The sequence below is a fragment of the Engystomops pustulosus genome, chromosome 1 (genome assembly GCF_040894005.1).
Source record: "Engystomops pustulosus chromosome 1, aEngPut4.maternal, whole genome shotgun sequence".
Classification (NCBI taxonomy): domain Eukaryota; kingdom Metazoa; phylum Chordata; class Amphibia; order Anura; family Leptodactylidae; genus Engystomops; species Engystomops pustulosus.
In genome coordinates this window covers 32,459,804-32,476,732 of record NC_092411.1, presented here as the reverse complement: position 1 = coordinate 32,476,732, position 16,929 = coordinate 32,459,804, and the positions used below count along the sequence as shown (strand labels likewise).

The following is a 16,929-nucleotide window of genomic DNA, read 5'->3' as shown; positions in this document are numbered from 1 at the left end:
GACAAAACTGTATTTATTGAAATTTATTTTTTTTGGCATTTTTTTAATATTTACCCCAAATTTTTTTTATTCCCAGTTAAATATAAAAGAGTTTTTTTAGTAAATAAAGGGCAAGCCTAAAAGCCTTCACAAGGTTTTTAGGTACCATATTACCTGATCTGCACCCTACAAATTCATCACAGGAGTTTGGAGTTCCTCTAAACAACCACTCAGATGTCAGGGACGCTTTTCACCACATAATCTGAAGGATTGAATTTACAGATTCTAAATGATCTTTGATTCATTAAAGCTGTGGTCTTTGGTGGTTTTTTTAGGATTCAAAGTCTGGTTGATGCTTAATCATCAATTCCCCACTTAACAAAGTCACCATGGATATAGATATTGCTTGTGAATACATAAAACTTCTGTCTTATTAACCTTAAACAATCTCCAGGATCTTCTGGTTTTCTCAGAATCAGTTCATTGCTTGCTTAATGGGAGACTGTCACCATATTTTTCACAAACACAGCTAGTGACAGGTTCCCGTATAGACCTAATAACTAAATGACACTCTTCTTTTCACATCCCCATAAAATGAACTTTATACCTTACCTGACATACAGCTATTTGGAGAGGGTCTGTCCTGCTCGGCTGAGTCCAGTGACTCCTCTCCTTGTCTCATGGCTCCATCTTACCATAGAGCACTTCTTGACCAGGGTGATGTAATCTAAGGTCTTGTACCCTATAAAATTTACAAAATATAGCCCATGTATGTATCTGATTACATGAAATCACAGCATGTCTCCATAGACGGATGGGGAGGAGTAGAAATTAGGACTCTATGTGGTGACAGGTTCTTCATCATGGGAGAATTGGCTGGAACTCCCTTATTCTAAATAACCACTCCGATGTTGTGGACACTGTTAATCACATCATCTGAAGGGTTATACTTCCAGGTTCTGAATTATCCTTGATCCATTAAAGCCGTGATCACTTGTAGGATCCAAAGTCATGTTGATGCTTTCCCATCAGGATCTCCCCTCTTAACAAAGTTAACATAGACATGGGTATCTCCTGTGCGTTCATAAAACCTTTATTTGTGTCATAAAGCTGAATGTGAGCTTCTTGATATTTATCTTCTGGACAGTTCGGCTGTTCTTCTGGGACTGTGCATTTAGATAGCTGGAATTTTTTTTTAGCATTAATGTTATAGCCATAACGTTTACATAAGTGACATTCTTTGTCTGGTGGGTTGAGGTCACGCATACTCTCTTTTATAAAACACACTGATTGACTTACAGTGTCTGGCATACTGGAGAGAGAGGTGACACGAGGTGAAACAGATGTCCAAAAAAGGACAGATCAGGTCACAGTGGGGCTAGGAATTTGGTAGTGAGGAAGAACTTGTGTCACCAAGACTGAAGTCGGGTATCTGGGACATCTAAACAAGATGCCTTGATTGAAAAAAAATTTTTTTTTATGGTGTCGTGGTCAGACCAGGTAACTGCAGATCAGTCCACCCCAAAAAAATTAACTATATATAAATCTAAATGTTAAATTATTTAGGTCAATGCCAATTCTGTTAAAGTAACTCATTAGTGAATCTACTTTTAAATTTTTTTTTCTCACGCATCTAGTTATTTTTTTGGTCTATTTTACCTTTGATGATCATCTGCTCAGCCAGATTCTTTACATTCCCCGCCAAATACTTGCAGTATATATACAGTAATATATCTGCTCACATATAGTAACTCATGAGGAAGAAGGAGCCAGCACTATGATAACTTACATATTATTCTGTTTGATTCAGTTCATTTAACAGGTTAATTCCCAGTGAAGCTTGAGACAATTTTATGACCAGAAATTCTCAGTATTCTTCCAGATGGTTTTCTGTGAAGATACTTTTCATAATCAGAAATCTCTGTGTGATTATGGATGTATTATATCCATATAGGTATACCCCTGACATCTTATTTTGAAATTTTTGCCCCAATTTTTTTGTTCCTCTGCAGCCGGAGAAACATATTTTTTTCTCAGTTATCCGTTGACTTTATGGAAGCTTGTTTTTTTTTTTTTTTTGAGATTTTTGTGAGGTTACATATAGTATAATGGATGTCAAACTCTTTTTTTACGGGGGACTGCATCAGCCTAATGGTTGCCTTTAAAGGGGACGAATGTCATTTTGCTGTATAAATGTATCCACTCAAAGTGTTTAGTAGTTACATTTATACAGAATTACCATTACAATTAGCCATTTGAGGGCAACAAACAAAGCTGAGACCCCCACCCACAGCAGCCACAGTGTCCCCACTCACAGTAGCCACAGTGTCCCCACCCACAGTAACCACAGTGTCCCCACCCACAGTAACCACAGTGTCCCCACCCACAGTAACCACAGTGTCCCCACCCCCAGCAGCCACAGTGTCCCCACCCCCAGCAGCCACAGTGTCCCCACCCACAGTAGCCACAGTGTCCCCACTCACAGTAGCCACAGTGTCCCCACCCACAGTAGCCACAGTGTCCCCACCCACAGTAGCCACAGTGTCCCCACCCACAGTAACCACAGTGTCCCCACCCACAGTAACCACAGTGTCCCCACCCACAGTAACCACAGTGTCCCCACCCACAGTAACCACAGTGTCCCCACCCACAGTAACCACAGTGTCCCCACCCACAGCAGCCACAGTGTACGCACCCACCGCATCTCTCCCACGGCTTCTCCCCCCACAGCAGCTGCAGCCCCCCCACAGCAGCCAAAGTGTCCCCCAGAAGCCACAGTGCCCCCCTACCATTAACCACAGTGCCCCCAGGAGCCCTTGGCCCTCCCCGGTCTCACTATGAGAAAAAAATCGACTCGCCTTCCTGAAGCAGTGCTTCAGCACCGGCCTCTAAAGAAAAGCCGAGTCACCCATCTGTGATCTGGCTGCAATTTGTGTGGCCAGATCATGGCCTGCAATACTGTTGTGTGAATGGAGCCTAATATAGTGCCTTATCTCCAAAGAACAAGCAGGACGGGAAGTTAATTCTACCTGAGCATATCTTTATACCCCTGTCATTTGCCTGAACAGAATAGGCAAGGGGAGGTCCCATACATATTAGTCGGTTGGCCATATCTGCCAAAGTCGGTAGGTTTACTCGATTGTCCGCTAGATGGTATAGGGCCTTTAATTGTAGACCACCTTATTCTGCCAGTACATCAGTAATTAAGAGAGATGGATAAGATTTTACATTATTCTTATGTAGATAGAAGCAGTACCTATGGGTCCTTCAATGTTATTGGGTCCATGTGTCCGATATAAGGAGACCGCTGCCATATATTATTAAGCTTTGTGTATACCCAGATTTTACATTTTGGGCCCAAGAGATTCAATTTACCCCATGACGTCTCACAAGTAGCCATTCTCTTTTGGGATGTTGGTGTTACATGATATTTCACAGTAGACTGGTAGACATTGATAGCTTATAGTGGCTCTGGTGTACTGCTATTTCTGAGGAAAGATTCTGCTTTTTGTTTTATGGCAAGATTAAAGTTTTACATTTTTTTTAGTTGCTGCATGACTGATGAGAAGCAGATTACAAAATGCAATAAAGTTAGGCTGGAAAGTCAATAAAAGCTAGATGATCTTATAATGATTATACATGGCCAAATTAGACTTATTTTTGTCATTTCTTTAAGGTCAATTCTTTAAAGGTACATGAACGGTAAATGCATAAAGTAACGGAAACGCTTTTCAGTAATATGTAGTCACTTCTTCCAAAAACGGCACCAACCCTGGTCCAGGTTTCATGATTGGTACTTCATCTGAACTCCATTTAGGTCACTAAAACAATTTAAAAAAAAGGTAGCACTCCAATTCGGAAAAAGTGTAAGATCGCATTCACACGTATGTACGGCCTCAAGCTTGCGACTGTACATACGTCCCCCATAGAAAGCAGTGGACATCTAGAACAGTGCTTAGACCACTCAAAGTACCTCCCAGTCGGTTTGTGGAGATGAATGGGTCAGAACCTGGAGCTTTTTTTTTTTATCCTTTAGGCCAGGATTCCTGGAAACACCCTTAATTCTACCTATAAACTGTGTTTAGATGGTGTTAAAAGGTGTCCATATGCATAAGGCTTTAAGGCACTGTCTAGCTTTGTGAAATAACACCTCATCCGGGTATGTGAATTAATTCTCCTGATTTATCCCTGGCTATCGAGGATTACTAAAGAGACTGTTGGAACAGTCAGAAATTTTTCTGAACTCTTCATTTGTAACCAATGAGCATTTCAATTTGTTTGGTCAACCTTTTAATTCCTTTGTATATATACACACACAGATTCTGCAGCTCTGTATGGAGTCAGATCAGTCCCTGTCCCCATGGGGCTCATAATCTAATCAACCTACTACTATGTTCTAGAGTGTGGGAGGAAACCGGAGGAGCCAGAGAAAACCATGCAAACATGGAGAGAACATACAAACTGTTTGCAGACAGTGGCTGAGTGGGTAGCACTACAGCCTTACAGCGCTGGGGTCCTGGGTTAAAGTCCCACCCAGGTTAACATCTGCAAAGAGTTTGTATGTTCTCTGTGTTTGCGTGGGTTTCCTCTGGGTCCTCTGGTTTCTTCCCACACTTCCAAAACATATTGGTAGATTGATTAGATTGTGAGCCCCATTGGGGACAGGGACTGATTTGGCAAAGTCTTTGCAGCGCTGCATAATCTGTATGCGCTATATAAATAAAGGAATTATTATTATTATGTTGACCTGAATGGGACTTGAACCCAGGGCCCAGAGCTGCAAGGCTGTAGTGCTAACCACTGACTGTTCTTGATGACAACTATTAAAACCAAAGCCTCTTAAAAAGAAACATTTTAAACGGAAAAAAAGTGGTCTGTTTTTTTTTTTTTCTTAGAAACTAACCATCGATGTCTTCAAGTGTTTTGGGTCTTTGTCGGTGATTGTGCTTCCCACTCTAGTGATGGCGTCCTAACTACTCTAGCCAATTGCTGGCAGCAGGGTATACATTGTAAAGTGAGGGATTGAGATAAATTGGGGGAACAAAAACAAAATGCAAGAGATTTTAGTCCGTGGAAGTTACAGACCACCATATAAAATCTGAACCCACCTTTGTGTAGTCAATGGGATCTATTACAGGTCAAAACAATGGAAAAAAAGCATGTGCAGGTGTCAGCCAGCCTTAAGTGTTCTCCTCCCCAAAAAATTAATAGTCGGAAAACCGGTTTAATGTTACTGCTTCCGTTTTGTAAGGCAGCCACATCTGTTCACTGCATAGGTGGAGTTATTATCAAAATCATATTAATAATTCTGACTTTCTACTTTATAGACTCCTCTGGGAAGGGGCGGACTTAGGTTTTACTGACATAACTTATGAAGTGTGCGTAAAATTTCATCTATATAATTGCTCTTACTAATCGTCCGACGTGCTACTGTTTAATTTGAAGAAAGGTTTTTTTCGTGAAAAGGGTTACAGCGGCAGCTTAAGAGTGTTAAACACTACTACCCGCTCCTTACGATAACTGCAGTTTGACGCGAGGCAGGCCGCATATAAAATCTTTACGTCTGTGTCCCTCTTGCAATCATAGGTGGTGTTAAATCTTGTGCGTTAAACTGTTTGGCTGAAGGCTATAATTTTTACACTGAACGGGCCCCAGCTGTTATAGACGGAACTCGCTGCAACGCGGACTCCCTGGATATCTGCATCAATGGAGAGTGCAAGGTGACTAGTTATAAATTGTAAATCCTATATATAAAAAAAACCGCTTTACAGTTATTGTACAATTTCTGTCATTGTGTGATAATCTGAAAAATTATAAGGGTGGAGTAAGTGCTAATTATCCACTAACTGTCCATAAACTTATAGGGAGCAGAAAGTATCAGTCATGTCAAAGCTAAAACTTATTCTTGCTTATGTTGCATGTATATTGTAAAAAAAAAGGATTAATTTTTCAGGAATTGCATTGGGTTGTTCTCCTATCTGACTATAGTCTTCGCTTTTGGAACAGAAATGCTCCACATCCCCTCTCCTCTGCCCTGACTCAACCCATTATAACCACCCAACGCAACCCATTATACCACCATAGGGCCATTGATAGGGACTATTTTCTAGAACTGATAAATACAAATTATGATGTGAACAGAAATTCATAAAGATTTGTTCAGACTAAAAAGGAATGAAAAAGTGCAAGAGGAATGCAATTAAATGTAGATAATCAATCCTGATCTCCATCATACTGTTCAGAGAAGACCATTTTTGGGTGTTTATTTCAAAGACTTTTAACTTGCATTAATAATGAACGTAATAATTACTGTACATTGGGGATCAGTGTATTGAGATATTAGCCAACTGAACTTTCCATGTATCGATTCCATAGCACGTAGGCTGTGACAACATTTTGGGCTCTGACGCCAAAGAAGATCGGTGTCGTGTATGCGGTGGAGACGGGAGCACTTGTGAAGCAATAGAAGGATTCTTCAATGAATCTTTGCCTCGGGGAGGTAAGCACATAAATGGAAGAAACATTTAGTATCCTAAAATGAGTTAAATGATCTCTTCAAATTTCCAGATTTGTAATTTCCCTAGAGTGAATACATTTTGGGGTTCGGTATTGCTTTTCGTAGCTTATTATTTGATAATGAAGTGGAATGACTTTTTTTTCCCCCAATGTTTTTCTTCTGTCCGTTAACTTCTGTAGTTTCTAAGATACTATGATTATTAAAGTGGTAGTTTTAGCATAAAACCATCTACAGGATAGATGATAATAGTGTCTGATAGGTGGAATATTACTCTCCCCTAATCATGGTAACAGAAGTCCATTGTCCCCCATTTAGAGGTGGTTGATCATAAGCATTTCCATATCATCCAATGTCTACATATCTTCTAAGGGTATTAGAATACTTCACTCTGATATCTCGGTTGTCTTCAAAGAGTTTGGATGGATGAGAAATGCACATTCTAAACTGCTGCTTTTGAATAGGGGTCACAGCAGGACCCCTGTACTCATGACATGTGGTGGTACCGATATATTGTATATTGGTGTAAATGTAGGCATCTCATTTATATATTTTTTTCTTGGTAAACCTGCACTTGTTAGACACCTACACTCTGATCAGGTTTGATTGTAAGTGGTAGAGCTACGGCTCACGGAACATGTCTAGATTTCTTCAGGACATACGTCTTAGTGTTATTGAAGTATAGCACTGACTCATGCGAATGTCTTCTTAATACCCTGGCATTTATTAGGGAGTCTAATAGAACACGTTAGTTATTTGCTATTAGGATATCTCCATCAAAATGTTTTCAAGGCCTTGAGCTTGAAGCAAAGAAAGAAACATGTTAATAGTTGTAACCCCACAAGAGGCCATTAATAAAGGAGACTCATTTGCCTCTCAATCATCTGTTTTAGATTGTTACTTATTTCAGAGTTTTTTATGACCTACCATACAATCCTGATTTTGATGTATTTGTCAGTTTTATGGGGCTGTACACCCAATGATGTTGGACCCCAGCCAATCTGATTTGACCTATTCTAGGAAAAACTGACAGATTGGACAAAGTCAAACTTTAAAGATCTGGGGAATTTGGAGGCTTGGTCAACACAGGTTTTACTGCAAGGCAGGTGTATTATCCTGCAAATTATTCCATAATTGTCCCTTAAAATAACTTATACCTTATATTGTGAATAGGGGATTAGTGTCAGATCACTGAGGGTCCCAGCTGGACCACCAGTTATCGGGAGAATGGTGGACAGAAAGTCTAAGTTCTTCCTATAAATCCAGTAAGCCCACACATAGATAAGCGACTTTCATGCATCAACCACTCTACGTTACATCCACGTGAATGTTGGACTTAAGAATCACATCTAGAGGCCTTATCGGCATGCCGTATAGTCGAAGAAATGTAACATCTGAATGAACTAGTGATGACAAGCTAAGTTTTGCCTTGTAGGCTACATGGAAGTCGTTCAGATTCCACGAGGTTCTGTTCACATTGAAATTAAAGAAGTTGCTATGTCAAAGAACTATATCGGTAAGTTTAGCCAAGTTAACTTTATGTATGGCTTCATGTATTAGCCATATTACAGGGAAGTCACTCAACTATTTTCTGGGTAGGTTTCACGAGTACAAAACCATCTGGGGCTTCAGGTAGAATTCGTTTTTTAGTGCTAGGACCTGCCCAGAAAACAGTTGAGCGATTTCCATTCAGAATAAATCTGCTGAATGGTCCCCTTTTTTTGTCCAAGATGTTGAGAACCCCCGAATATATATATATCCTGGGGTGGGCCCTGAGAATATAATGTTGATAGGTACCTACCAATCCTGATTTTGACGTATTTGTCAGTTTTATGGGACTGTGCACCCAATGATGTTGGACCCCAGCCAATCTGATTTGACCTATTCTAGGAAAAACTGACAGATCGGACAAACTTTTAAGATCTGGGCAATTTGGAGGCTGGGTCAACACATTGAACTCTTTATCATGTTCTCATGGGCAGGTGTATTATCCTGGAAATTGTCTCATAAAAAACGTATACCTTATATTGTGAATAGGGGATTAGTGATTGGTATCTTCCATACCAAACAAAATTTACCAAAATGCTCAAAAAACTATTACCCTGGATGGTCACCACTTCTTAGGTTTTCCTGTTTTTCTAGAGTAGTAGTAGTCTGGAGTGGTCTAACATTTTTCTCTTTGCCTCAGCACTGAAATCAGACTCTGATGACTATTTTATAAATGGTGCATGGACCATAGACTGGCCAAGGAAGTTTGATGTTGCCGGAACCGCATTTCACTACAAACGCCCAGCTGATGAACCAGAATCACTCGAGGCCTTAGGACCAACAACAGAAAGCCTGATAGTAATGGTAAAAAGATATTTCAATTGACGCTTCCATGAATGCCTGGAATGGAGGAAGAGGAACATGTTCTCCTCGTCTTGAGCGCCAGGAGGATGTCAACAATTCCAGCCTTTATGACCAGAGTTCCAATGCTTGGCATAGAGAGGGGGCCACCATGCCAGTCTGCATGACTGGTGATCCAATGCTAGGTGTCGGGAGGGTGCCAGCAAGTCACCCTTCATGATTGGTGATCCAATGCTTTATGTTGGGACGGTGGTAACAAGCCAGTTTAAATGACTGATTATTCAATGCTTAAAGGGAACCTATCACCGCTGTTTGAAAAAAAATACTATTAGATAAGTTCCCATAGAGTTTTATGGCCTAAGGACACCATTATTTTAACTAATTTGATCGATGGTAACAAGTGGAGAAAATTAACTTTGATTCTCTGCCTGGTAACTAGGTAGAGAATCCAGCGAGTCGGACTGGACGTATACTAACGCTTGAGTCTAGCAGCCGCCTCCTCAGCACATCATCAGTTCCTCCTTATTAGACTCCCTCTTTCTGATATGTCCCTTGGTCGTCTCGCTGACATCATGCATGTAAGCCGCTTGCCGCTGCGGCCTCCGCTGCCTCACTGCACATGCGCGGCTTTCCCCCTTCTACATACGTAGTGGCGGAGGGCGTTGACCGGTCACTGCGCATGACAGCGGCAAGTGGCTTATGCGCATGTGCGAGAGTTCGGCAAGACAGCCAATTGACATATCGGGAAGGGGAAGTTGAATGAGGAGGTACTGATGACGTGCTGAGGAGGTGACTGAAGACTCAAGCGTGAGTATATGTCCAGTCCAACTCTCTGGACTCTGTCTGGTTACCAGGCAGAGAATCAAAGTTCATTTTCTCCACTTGTGACCATCCATCAAGTTAGTTAAAAAAAGGGGGGCCCTTAGGCCATAAAACTCTATGGGAACCTGTCTAATGCTCATTTTTTTCAAACAGCGGGGACAGGTTTCCTTTAATGTCAGGAGGGTGCCTACAAGGCACTTGAGATAAAATGTTAGAGGGACAAATTAGATATGCAGTGGAGAACCTTACTACTGTATGCCTTTGATGGACCTAGTAAAGTGGGCCATCATTCATGGTCGGGATATATCAGGTCTCAATAGCGATTGGCTAGCTTCAGGTCTTTGAAACTGTATTAAGGACTCTCAGAAATATCTAAGTTCTTCTTCTTCCCTGCGATTCTTTCGTTACCATAGTGAACACTACAAATACGTTCAAGCTAAGGTTTGCAGTTGTACAAGCGGCCTTATATGGTCAGTAAACTTTCCTCTTACTCCTTCAGTGAAGCAGGAAATTTCACTGACTTGTATATTGGCTTTGCTAAGAAATGCTTAAGTTAGTAATTTGATTTTCTAAGAAGAACCAAAGCCCATACATAAGAGTAGAAACTGATTGATTGTAAAGTTATTGTAGATTTTATTACAGAAGGCTGCCTTGTAATGAAATAGTCAGGTATCTAAGTGAACATTACTAAACTCAAACCCATTAAAAAAAAAAAAATGTCTAAAAACACATTTGTACAATTTTTTATTTTTCAGATTCTGCTACAAGAACAGAACATGGGAATTCGATATAAATTTAATGTCCCCATCACTCGCACTGGCAGCGGAGATAATGAAGTTGGATTTTCTTGGCATCACCTCCCCTGGTCTGAGTGTTCGGCCACCTGTGCTGGAGGTATGATGTCATAGTGTCACGACCACCAATCACTGCGCTGTGCTTCCTCTTTAGTCCATGAAACTGTGACATCATCTATTGTCAGTAGTGATGTAATGATGGGTCAGTGTTATCTATATAGAGGTCATTGTACAGGGAGGAGGAGGAGATAAGCTGTGACATCATCTATTGTCAGTAGTGATGTAATGATGGGTCAGTGTTATCTATATAGAGGTCATTGTACAGGGAGGAGGAGGAGATAAGCTGTGACATCATCTATTGTCAGTAGTGATGTAATGATGGGTCAGTGTTATCTATATAGAGGTCATTGTACAGGGAGGAGGAGATAAGCTGTGACATCATCTATTGTCAGTAGTGATGCAATGATGGGTCAGTGTTATCTATATAGAGGTCATTGTACAGGGAGGGGGAGGAGATAAGCTGTGACATCATCTATTGTCAGTAGCGATGTAATGATGGGTCAGTGTTATCTATATAGAGGTCATTGTACAGGGAGGGGGAGGAGATAAGCTGTGACATCACCTATTGTCAGTAGTGATGTAATGATGGGTCAGTGTTATCTATATAGAGGTCATTGTACAGGGAGGTGGAGGAGATAAGCTGTGACAGCTATCTTTAAAAATAAAAGTTTTATATAAATAAAAGCCTTTAAGCAATTGGCATATATTGATATTGGCCCTTACCTAATAGATGGTAACAATGACTGCACGTCTTGCTTGATCCATTGTAATATGTGACAGACAGACATGAGATCTAGCACTTAAGCCCCTGCCTCATTCGTGACGTTTTTTTCCTAAAAGTGCACTGGTCCTCTGGAATTCTCTGTTTGTTTAGTTTGTTTGACCTTTGGCAAAATACCGAGACAGGATAATGCTTCTCTTAGGAAGAAACGACTGTTTGGGGTATTACAGAATATCCTGGCCCTACATTATGTGCCATAGAAGCTGCTTTTGTTATGACTGTCTATGTTGTCGCCCTCGGACAGCCACCAGTGGCCCCAAGGGTGCAGAACAATAGGTGAGCGGCTTCTGCAATCCTCCTCTGTTCTTTCATTGTTAATAGGACACATTGAATGCTATTACTCTATGACTTTTATTTTACTGTATCTTTGTGGTTTGGGGAACTTTGCAATTTATTGGTAACTTTGTGCATTTGAAGTGACACTCCTCCCTGCAGCCTTTCAACTTGACTCATCTCTGGCAAAATATGACTCTCTGCATGTTTTAACATGACTTGGAGGAGAGTTTTTTATGGGTTAACAGGAGAGATATCACATAAAAGAGTGAATTCTGGAAACAACAATTTTTATCTGAGAGGGTGAAAATGTATCCCTGCCAGCAGCATGTGGAGGGGCAGCTGCAGCCTGTGCCTTTGTTTGTCTCCACTACACCCCACTCATGTAGATCCCTCCTCACTTCCTGTCATGTCCATGTGTGGATGGTGTGGAGGAGAGGAAGAATACATGGGGAGACACTGGCACACACAGGCTGCAGCTGCCCCCTACCCAGAGATTTGCCACATGCTGCTGGTAATGTGAAATAAACTTGTATAAGGTACTGAAATGTTTTTTAGAATGCCGTCAAAGGCATGTTTAAAATCCGCATAGCATAGGCTATTGGAACCTGTCACCAGCTAAAAATGACATTCCTGGTGATAGGTTCACTTTAAATGCTGTACTACAGAGTATCAATTCCCATAGCTATAAGTGCATCTAAACAAAGTACTGCATATTCAGGATTAATACAAGGTATATAGGGGCCATATATATTGAATATACACCACAGCTCCAGCTCACATAACATGCCTTCCAGCTAGAGTGACTACAGGCAATCACCGCTTGAAGCATATTCACACCATCTGACAGTACTCTGCTTTAACAGGCCCAGTGTGATGTGCTTTCATCATATGAAACTTATGTACAATTGCATAAATAAGCAAGTTGTCATGTCCGCAGCAGATGTTGAAGTCTTGTGTTTGGAGTCTACCTGCAACAAACTAAATGTAGGCTTTATAGATATCGTGATAGTATTCAGAGATATTCTTTATATCACAATATGCACAGCTCCGCCTGCTCTATAATGTGATGGCAGCAGAAAGGTGACAGGTTCCTTATGAATGATAAAATACTTGCTGTCTGTTGCCAATACAGGCGGTCCCCTACTTAAGAACACTCAACTTACATACAACCCCTAGTTACAAACAGCCCTGCTGGATGTTGGTAATTTCCTGTACTTTAGTCCTAGGCTACAATAAACAGCTGTAACAGTTATCACAGGTGTCTGTAATGAAGCTTTAGTGTTAATCCTGATTCTTATGACAACCCAAAATTTTTAAAATCCAATTGTCACAGAGACCAAAAAAGTTCTGGCTGGGATTACAATGATAAAATATACAGTTCCGACTTACATACAAATTCAACTTAAGAACAAACCTACAGAACCTATCCTGTATGTAACCCGGGCACTGCCTGTATTAGGAAGAGTTTAGGGTTCACACTCAAGGTAATTTTTTGATAAGCTGGAGCCTGTCCCCCTAGTGGTGGCTACTGGTATACTTTAAAGTATTCATGCAGATGAGCTCTATGAACACCAAAGCCTACAGTGCATACCTTTCAATCTGCTCCATATATATGCATGCACAGCTCAGTAAAGCTGTGTTCTCATGAAATAAAGTGCAGATACCCGCTACCAGATACGCCTACTTTGGGAACGTTGAAGTTCAATAACTCAATCTTAATTTGATCTGCCGAAATTTTGAATAACTCTGTGCACATGTATAACAGCCAATACCATGAAGGAATTCCATATTGACTTTGTGCCATGACTACCAACAACATTGGACCAGTAGGGTTTCTGGGTATCAGATTGATAGGTATGACCAAACTCAAAGGGAACCTGTCATAATAAAGAGCATTTTTCGTTGATGACAGGTTCCAAAAGGGCATGTAATGTTCAATATAAATCCTGTTTTGGTTAATCCTTAAATCATTTTACTACTTTACAATCCTTTAGTTTATTTTAGGGTACATTCAGACAGCCGGAACTGTGCCCGTGACCTGGCCACACCAATTGGGCCAGATCACGACTGCAATAGAAGTCGATAGTTTCTAGTCATGGTGCGGTGTGACCAAGTCAGGATGCTTATCTCCCTATAGAGGGTGAGGATCGCTCACCCTTCCCATCTCTTCCTCCTGGCCCTCTCCATGTACCCTTACCTGGCTTCCTGCCAGAATTCTGTGCTGAGTCCTGGGGAGGGGAAGCTTTAAATTCTAAATGGTCTGCTCAATCACATCCCTCCTCTTCACAGCATCTCTTCTTACTCCTTTTCAACTCAGCCCCTCACAGATCCTCTCTCTCCTCCTGCAGACATATATTTAGTTTTGAAGAGCTCCCTCCCCCCGGGACTCATCACAGTATTCTGGCAGGGAGCCACGTAAGATAAACTAAAGGATTATAAAGTAGTAAAATGATTTGAGGACTAACCAGAATCTGATTTGTATTGAGTGTTACATGCTCTTTTGGAACCTATCATCACTGATAAATACCTTTCAATGATGAAAGGTCAGCAATATCTAGAGCCTTTCAAGGTGAGAGTGGATTTTTATGGTTGTACAATAACTTTGAGAATCAGTTTTCTGCTTCTGGTAGTTACTAACCCAATATTTCATTTTTGAGACACCAAAATGAACTTTGTTCATTCAGACTGAAGAAGGGCAATGGGATAAAAAAAAAGCCAAAACTGGTGTCCAAAAACTTCAGACACATTATACTCCTCGTAAACTCTCATTTAATGAAAATTGTGTTTATAATTTAGTATCTTGAAAGAATCCTTTGAGTATAAAGCAGCTTTTTCCACTGAGTAGACAAAAGGTACTGGCAAAACGATGAACATCCCATGATTTGATGAGGCTGTCAGAAGGAATGTCTGGTCTAACCAGCTTGTTATGGGTTTATTGGTGCACAATTCACCAGGTTCAAGGGTTCTGCTTACAAATTGTAATCTTATGCCAACATTTTTTTTGTGACTGCTCAGTATTGTTAACTTGCTCCAGTGTTAAAGGGGTTTTCCCACAAAACAAGTTAGACCCTATCCACAGGATAGGGCCTAAGTTTCTGATCGGTGGGTGTCTTGGTGATGAGACCCCGCCCTTCCACCACAGATCATGAAAATTGGTGTCCAATGGACCGCCATTGGACCCTTCGTCAGTCCCCAAGATGAGCGGAGCAGCTGGTTGTGCATGGCCGGGTTGCCCCATTCATCTCTATGGAGCTGATGGAGATTGTCGTGTGCCGTAGTCTGCAATCTCTGTCAGCTCTATAGAGGTAAACCGGACAGACCAGCCACGTGTGACTGGCTGCTCCGCTCATCTCAGGGAGCAACAAGGGGTCTTACGGAGGTGCATCAGACCCCATCGGATCCCCCATTCTCATGATCTGTGGAGACCACCCCTGATTAGCAAGTTAGGCCCTTTCCTTTGGTTAGGGCCTTACTTGTTTTATGGGAAAACCCATTTAAGTGCCTTGTAGTCATAGACTTGTAATCAGGAAACTAAATCCTGAGGAACACCAACAACACCATTGCCGAGACATGGTCACCTAATGTTTGAGGTCTTTGTCTTTGGAGAGACTTATTATAAGTCCTAACTCTTTATAATTTACAATTATGTTTGTAGTATTCCTATTGGACTTTGGATCAATGCGTTAAACAAAGTATTAAGATTACTTGGATACATTGGGGACAAAAAAAATTTGGAGAGATTTCTAAAAAGTCCTCTTTAAACTGCAGCATTTCGTACCCTACTTTCTGTAGGTGGTAGTATAATGGGGTAACATTTAATGACTGTGTCCCTTTATGGGCACAAGACCCTTTTTTCATTTTAACCTCATTACTAGAGGAAGCTCTTGAATGGAGATTTCATCAATCAATTCTGATTTTTTTTTTATAAGGGCAGAAAATTTGTTTAATAACCAAGAATCCCATTTAAATACAACCTTTGGTGTCAACCACAGCTTGCGGTTTTAAGGAAGAAGTCCTTGTGAGACTTTGATGTTGTCATGAAGGGTTTTTATACACTATAGTTGAACGGCCTAATTTTGGCAAGCGTGCTGTGGTGAATGTAGGGGCAATATCGGAGGTGCGAAACGAGAAGTGACAGCGCTTTAGAACGATTGATTACCAAAACTGTAAGGGAAGCTTTTCTGCTGCTGGGAGGTGGCATTTTCCCACAGTGAATGATCATATTTTATTTAACACGGGAAGCATCTTTTCCCTAATTTGATTACAACCATATAATTAGGAGAAGGTCGGATCGCCCGCAGCTAAAAACTAACAAAAGAGAAAATGTATTCCGTTCTCCAGCTGGCGCTTAGAGGAGAAGTCTCCATGTAGGTTTCAATTCTTTATGTCATATAATCGAAGTTGTAAATCCTCCACTAAAGACTTGTCAACAGAATTTACAAAATCTCTATGGTATCCGAACCTTTCTCCAGTCATAGTTCAGAAGGATCTGTACAATGATGTGTTACCAATCACGATATCTCTTCAAAAAGAGATATATTTTTAGTTTTTTTACTTCATCTTGGTGCTACTATCCTTTGGAAATAAATTGTAATGTATTTTTTCCAACATGGCACAGGGTCAACAATTGCATCGTAGGTTTTTGGGTCCCTCTGACTTGGATACAGGGGCAGATTAATGAGCTGTAATGGGCTCTGGGCTGTATGAATATTATAGCCCCTACAAGTCTGGAATCCCTTCCTACATATTGTACTAGAATCAGCTTCTTGAGGAATGGAGGATCCCTGCTTTCAACCTATGGTTTCGGGACATTTGTAGAACCATCAAAGGCCCTGTAATGGCTCTTGTGTACATGTGTATTGAGAGCAGCAAAAGATGTTCAAGGATTTTTATAGGTGAAGGTTCTTCTCGGTATAAAATTTGGTGTGTGGTTTGGGAGGTCATGGGCCCTCGTCTACCGACCAAACCACCTATATTATAAACCACTACTGCTTGGATGTAAGAAATACACTACTGGTTACCAGGCATGCTCCTTATATACCTCCTCCAGTATTCAAGAGATAGTGTATCCTTACACTATATGTAACCACTCTATGCTTTCACTCTGATATGTTTTAATTTGGCATATCATTTCTTTGCAGGCATCCAGAGGCAAGAGGTCGTGTGTAAGAGACTGGATGATAACTCCGTTGTGCAAAATAATTACTGTGATTTGGACAGTAAGCCACCAGAGAACCAGAGGGCGTGTAACACAGAGCTATGTCCACCTGAGTAAGTATCACACTGACAAATAGGGACTTGTTGTCCAGGGGCCACTTGTCAAGTAAATAATGAGAAGTTTACCACACATGTAC

At 41.0% G+C, this 16,929-nt stretch overlaps 1 protein-coding gene across 2 annotated transcripts in view; it reads left to right on the top strand.

Moving 5' to 3' along the window:
• Positions 1 to 16,929, top strand: part of ADAMTS6 (ADAM metallopeptidase with thrombospondin type 1 motif 6) — a 182,143-nt gene that overhangs the window by 140,233 nt on the left and 24,981 nt on the right. For both annotated transcript variants that reach the window (XM_072137189.1, XM_072137179.1), the window contains 6 exons: positions 5,566 to 5,699; positions 6,355 to 6,478; positions 7,929 to 8,009; positions 8,682 to 8,845; positions 10,420 to 10,558; positions 16,717 to 16,846. In XM_072137189.1, the coding sequence (XP_071993290.1) occupies positions 5,566 to 5,699; positions 6,355 to 6,478; positions 7,929 to 8,009; positions 8,682 to 8,845; positions 10,420 to 10,558; positions 16,717 to 16,846 (772 nt within the window). The remainder of the gene's footprint in view (positions 1 to 5,565; positions 5,700 to 6,354; positions 6,479 to 7,928; positions 8,010 to 8,681; positions 8,846 to 10,419; positions 10,559 to 16,716; positions 16,847 to 16,929) is intronic.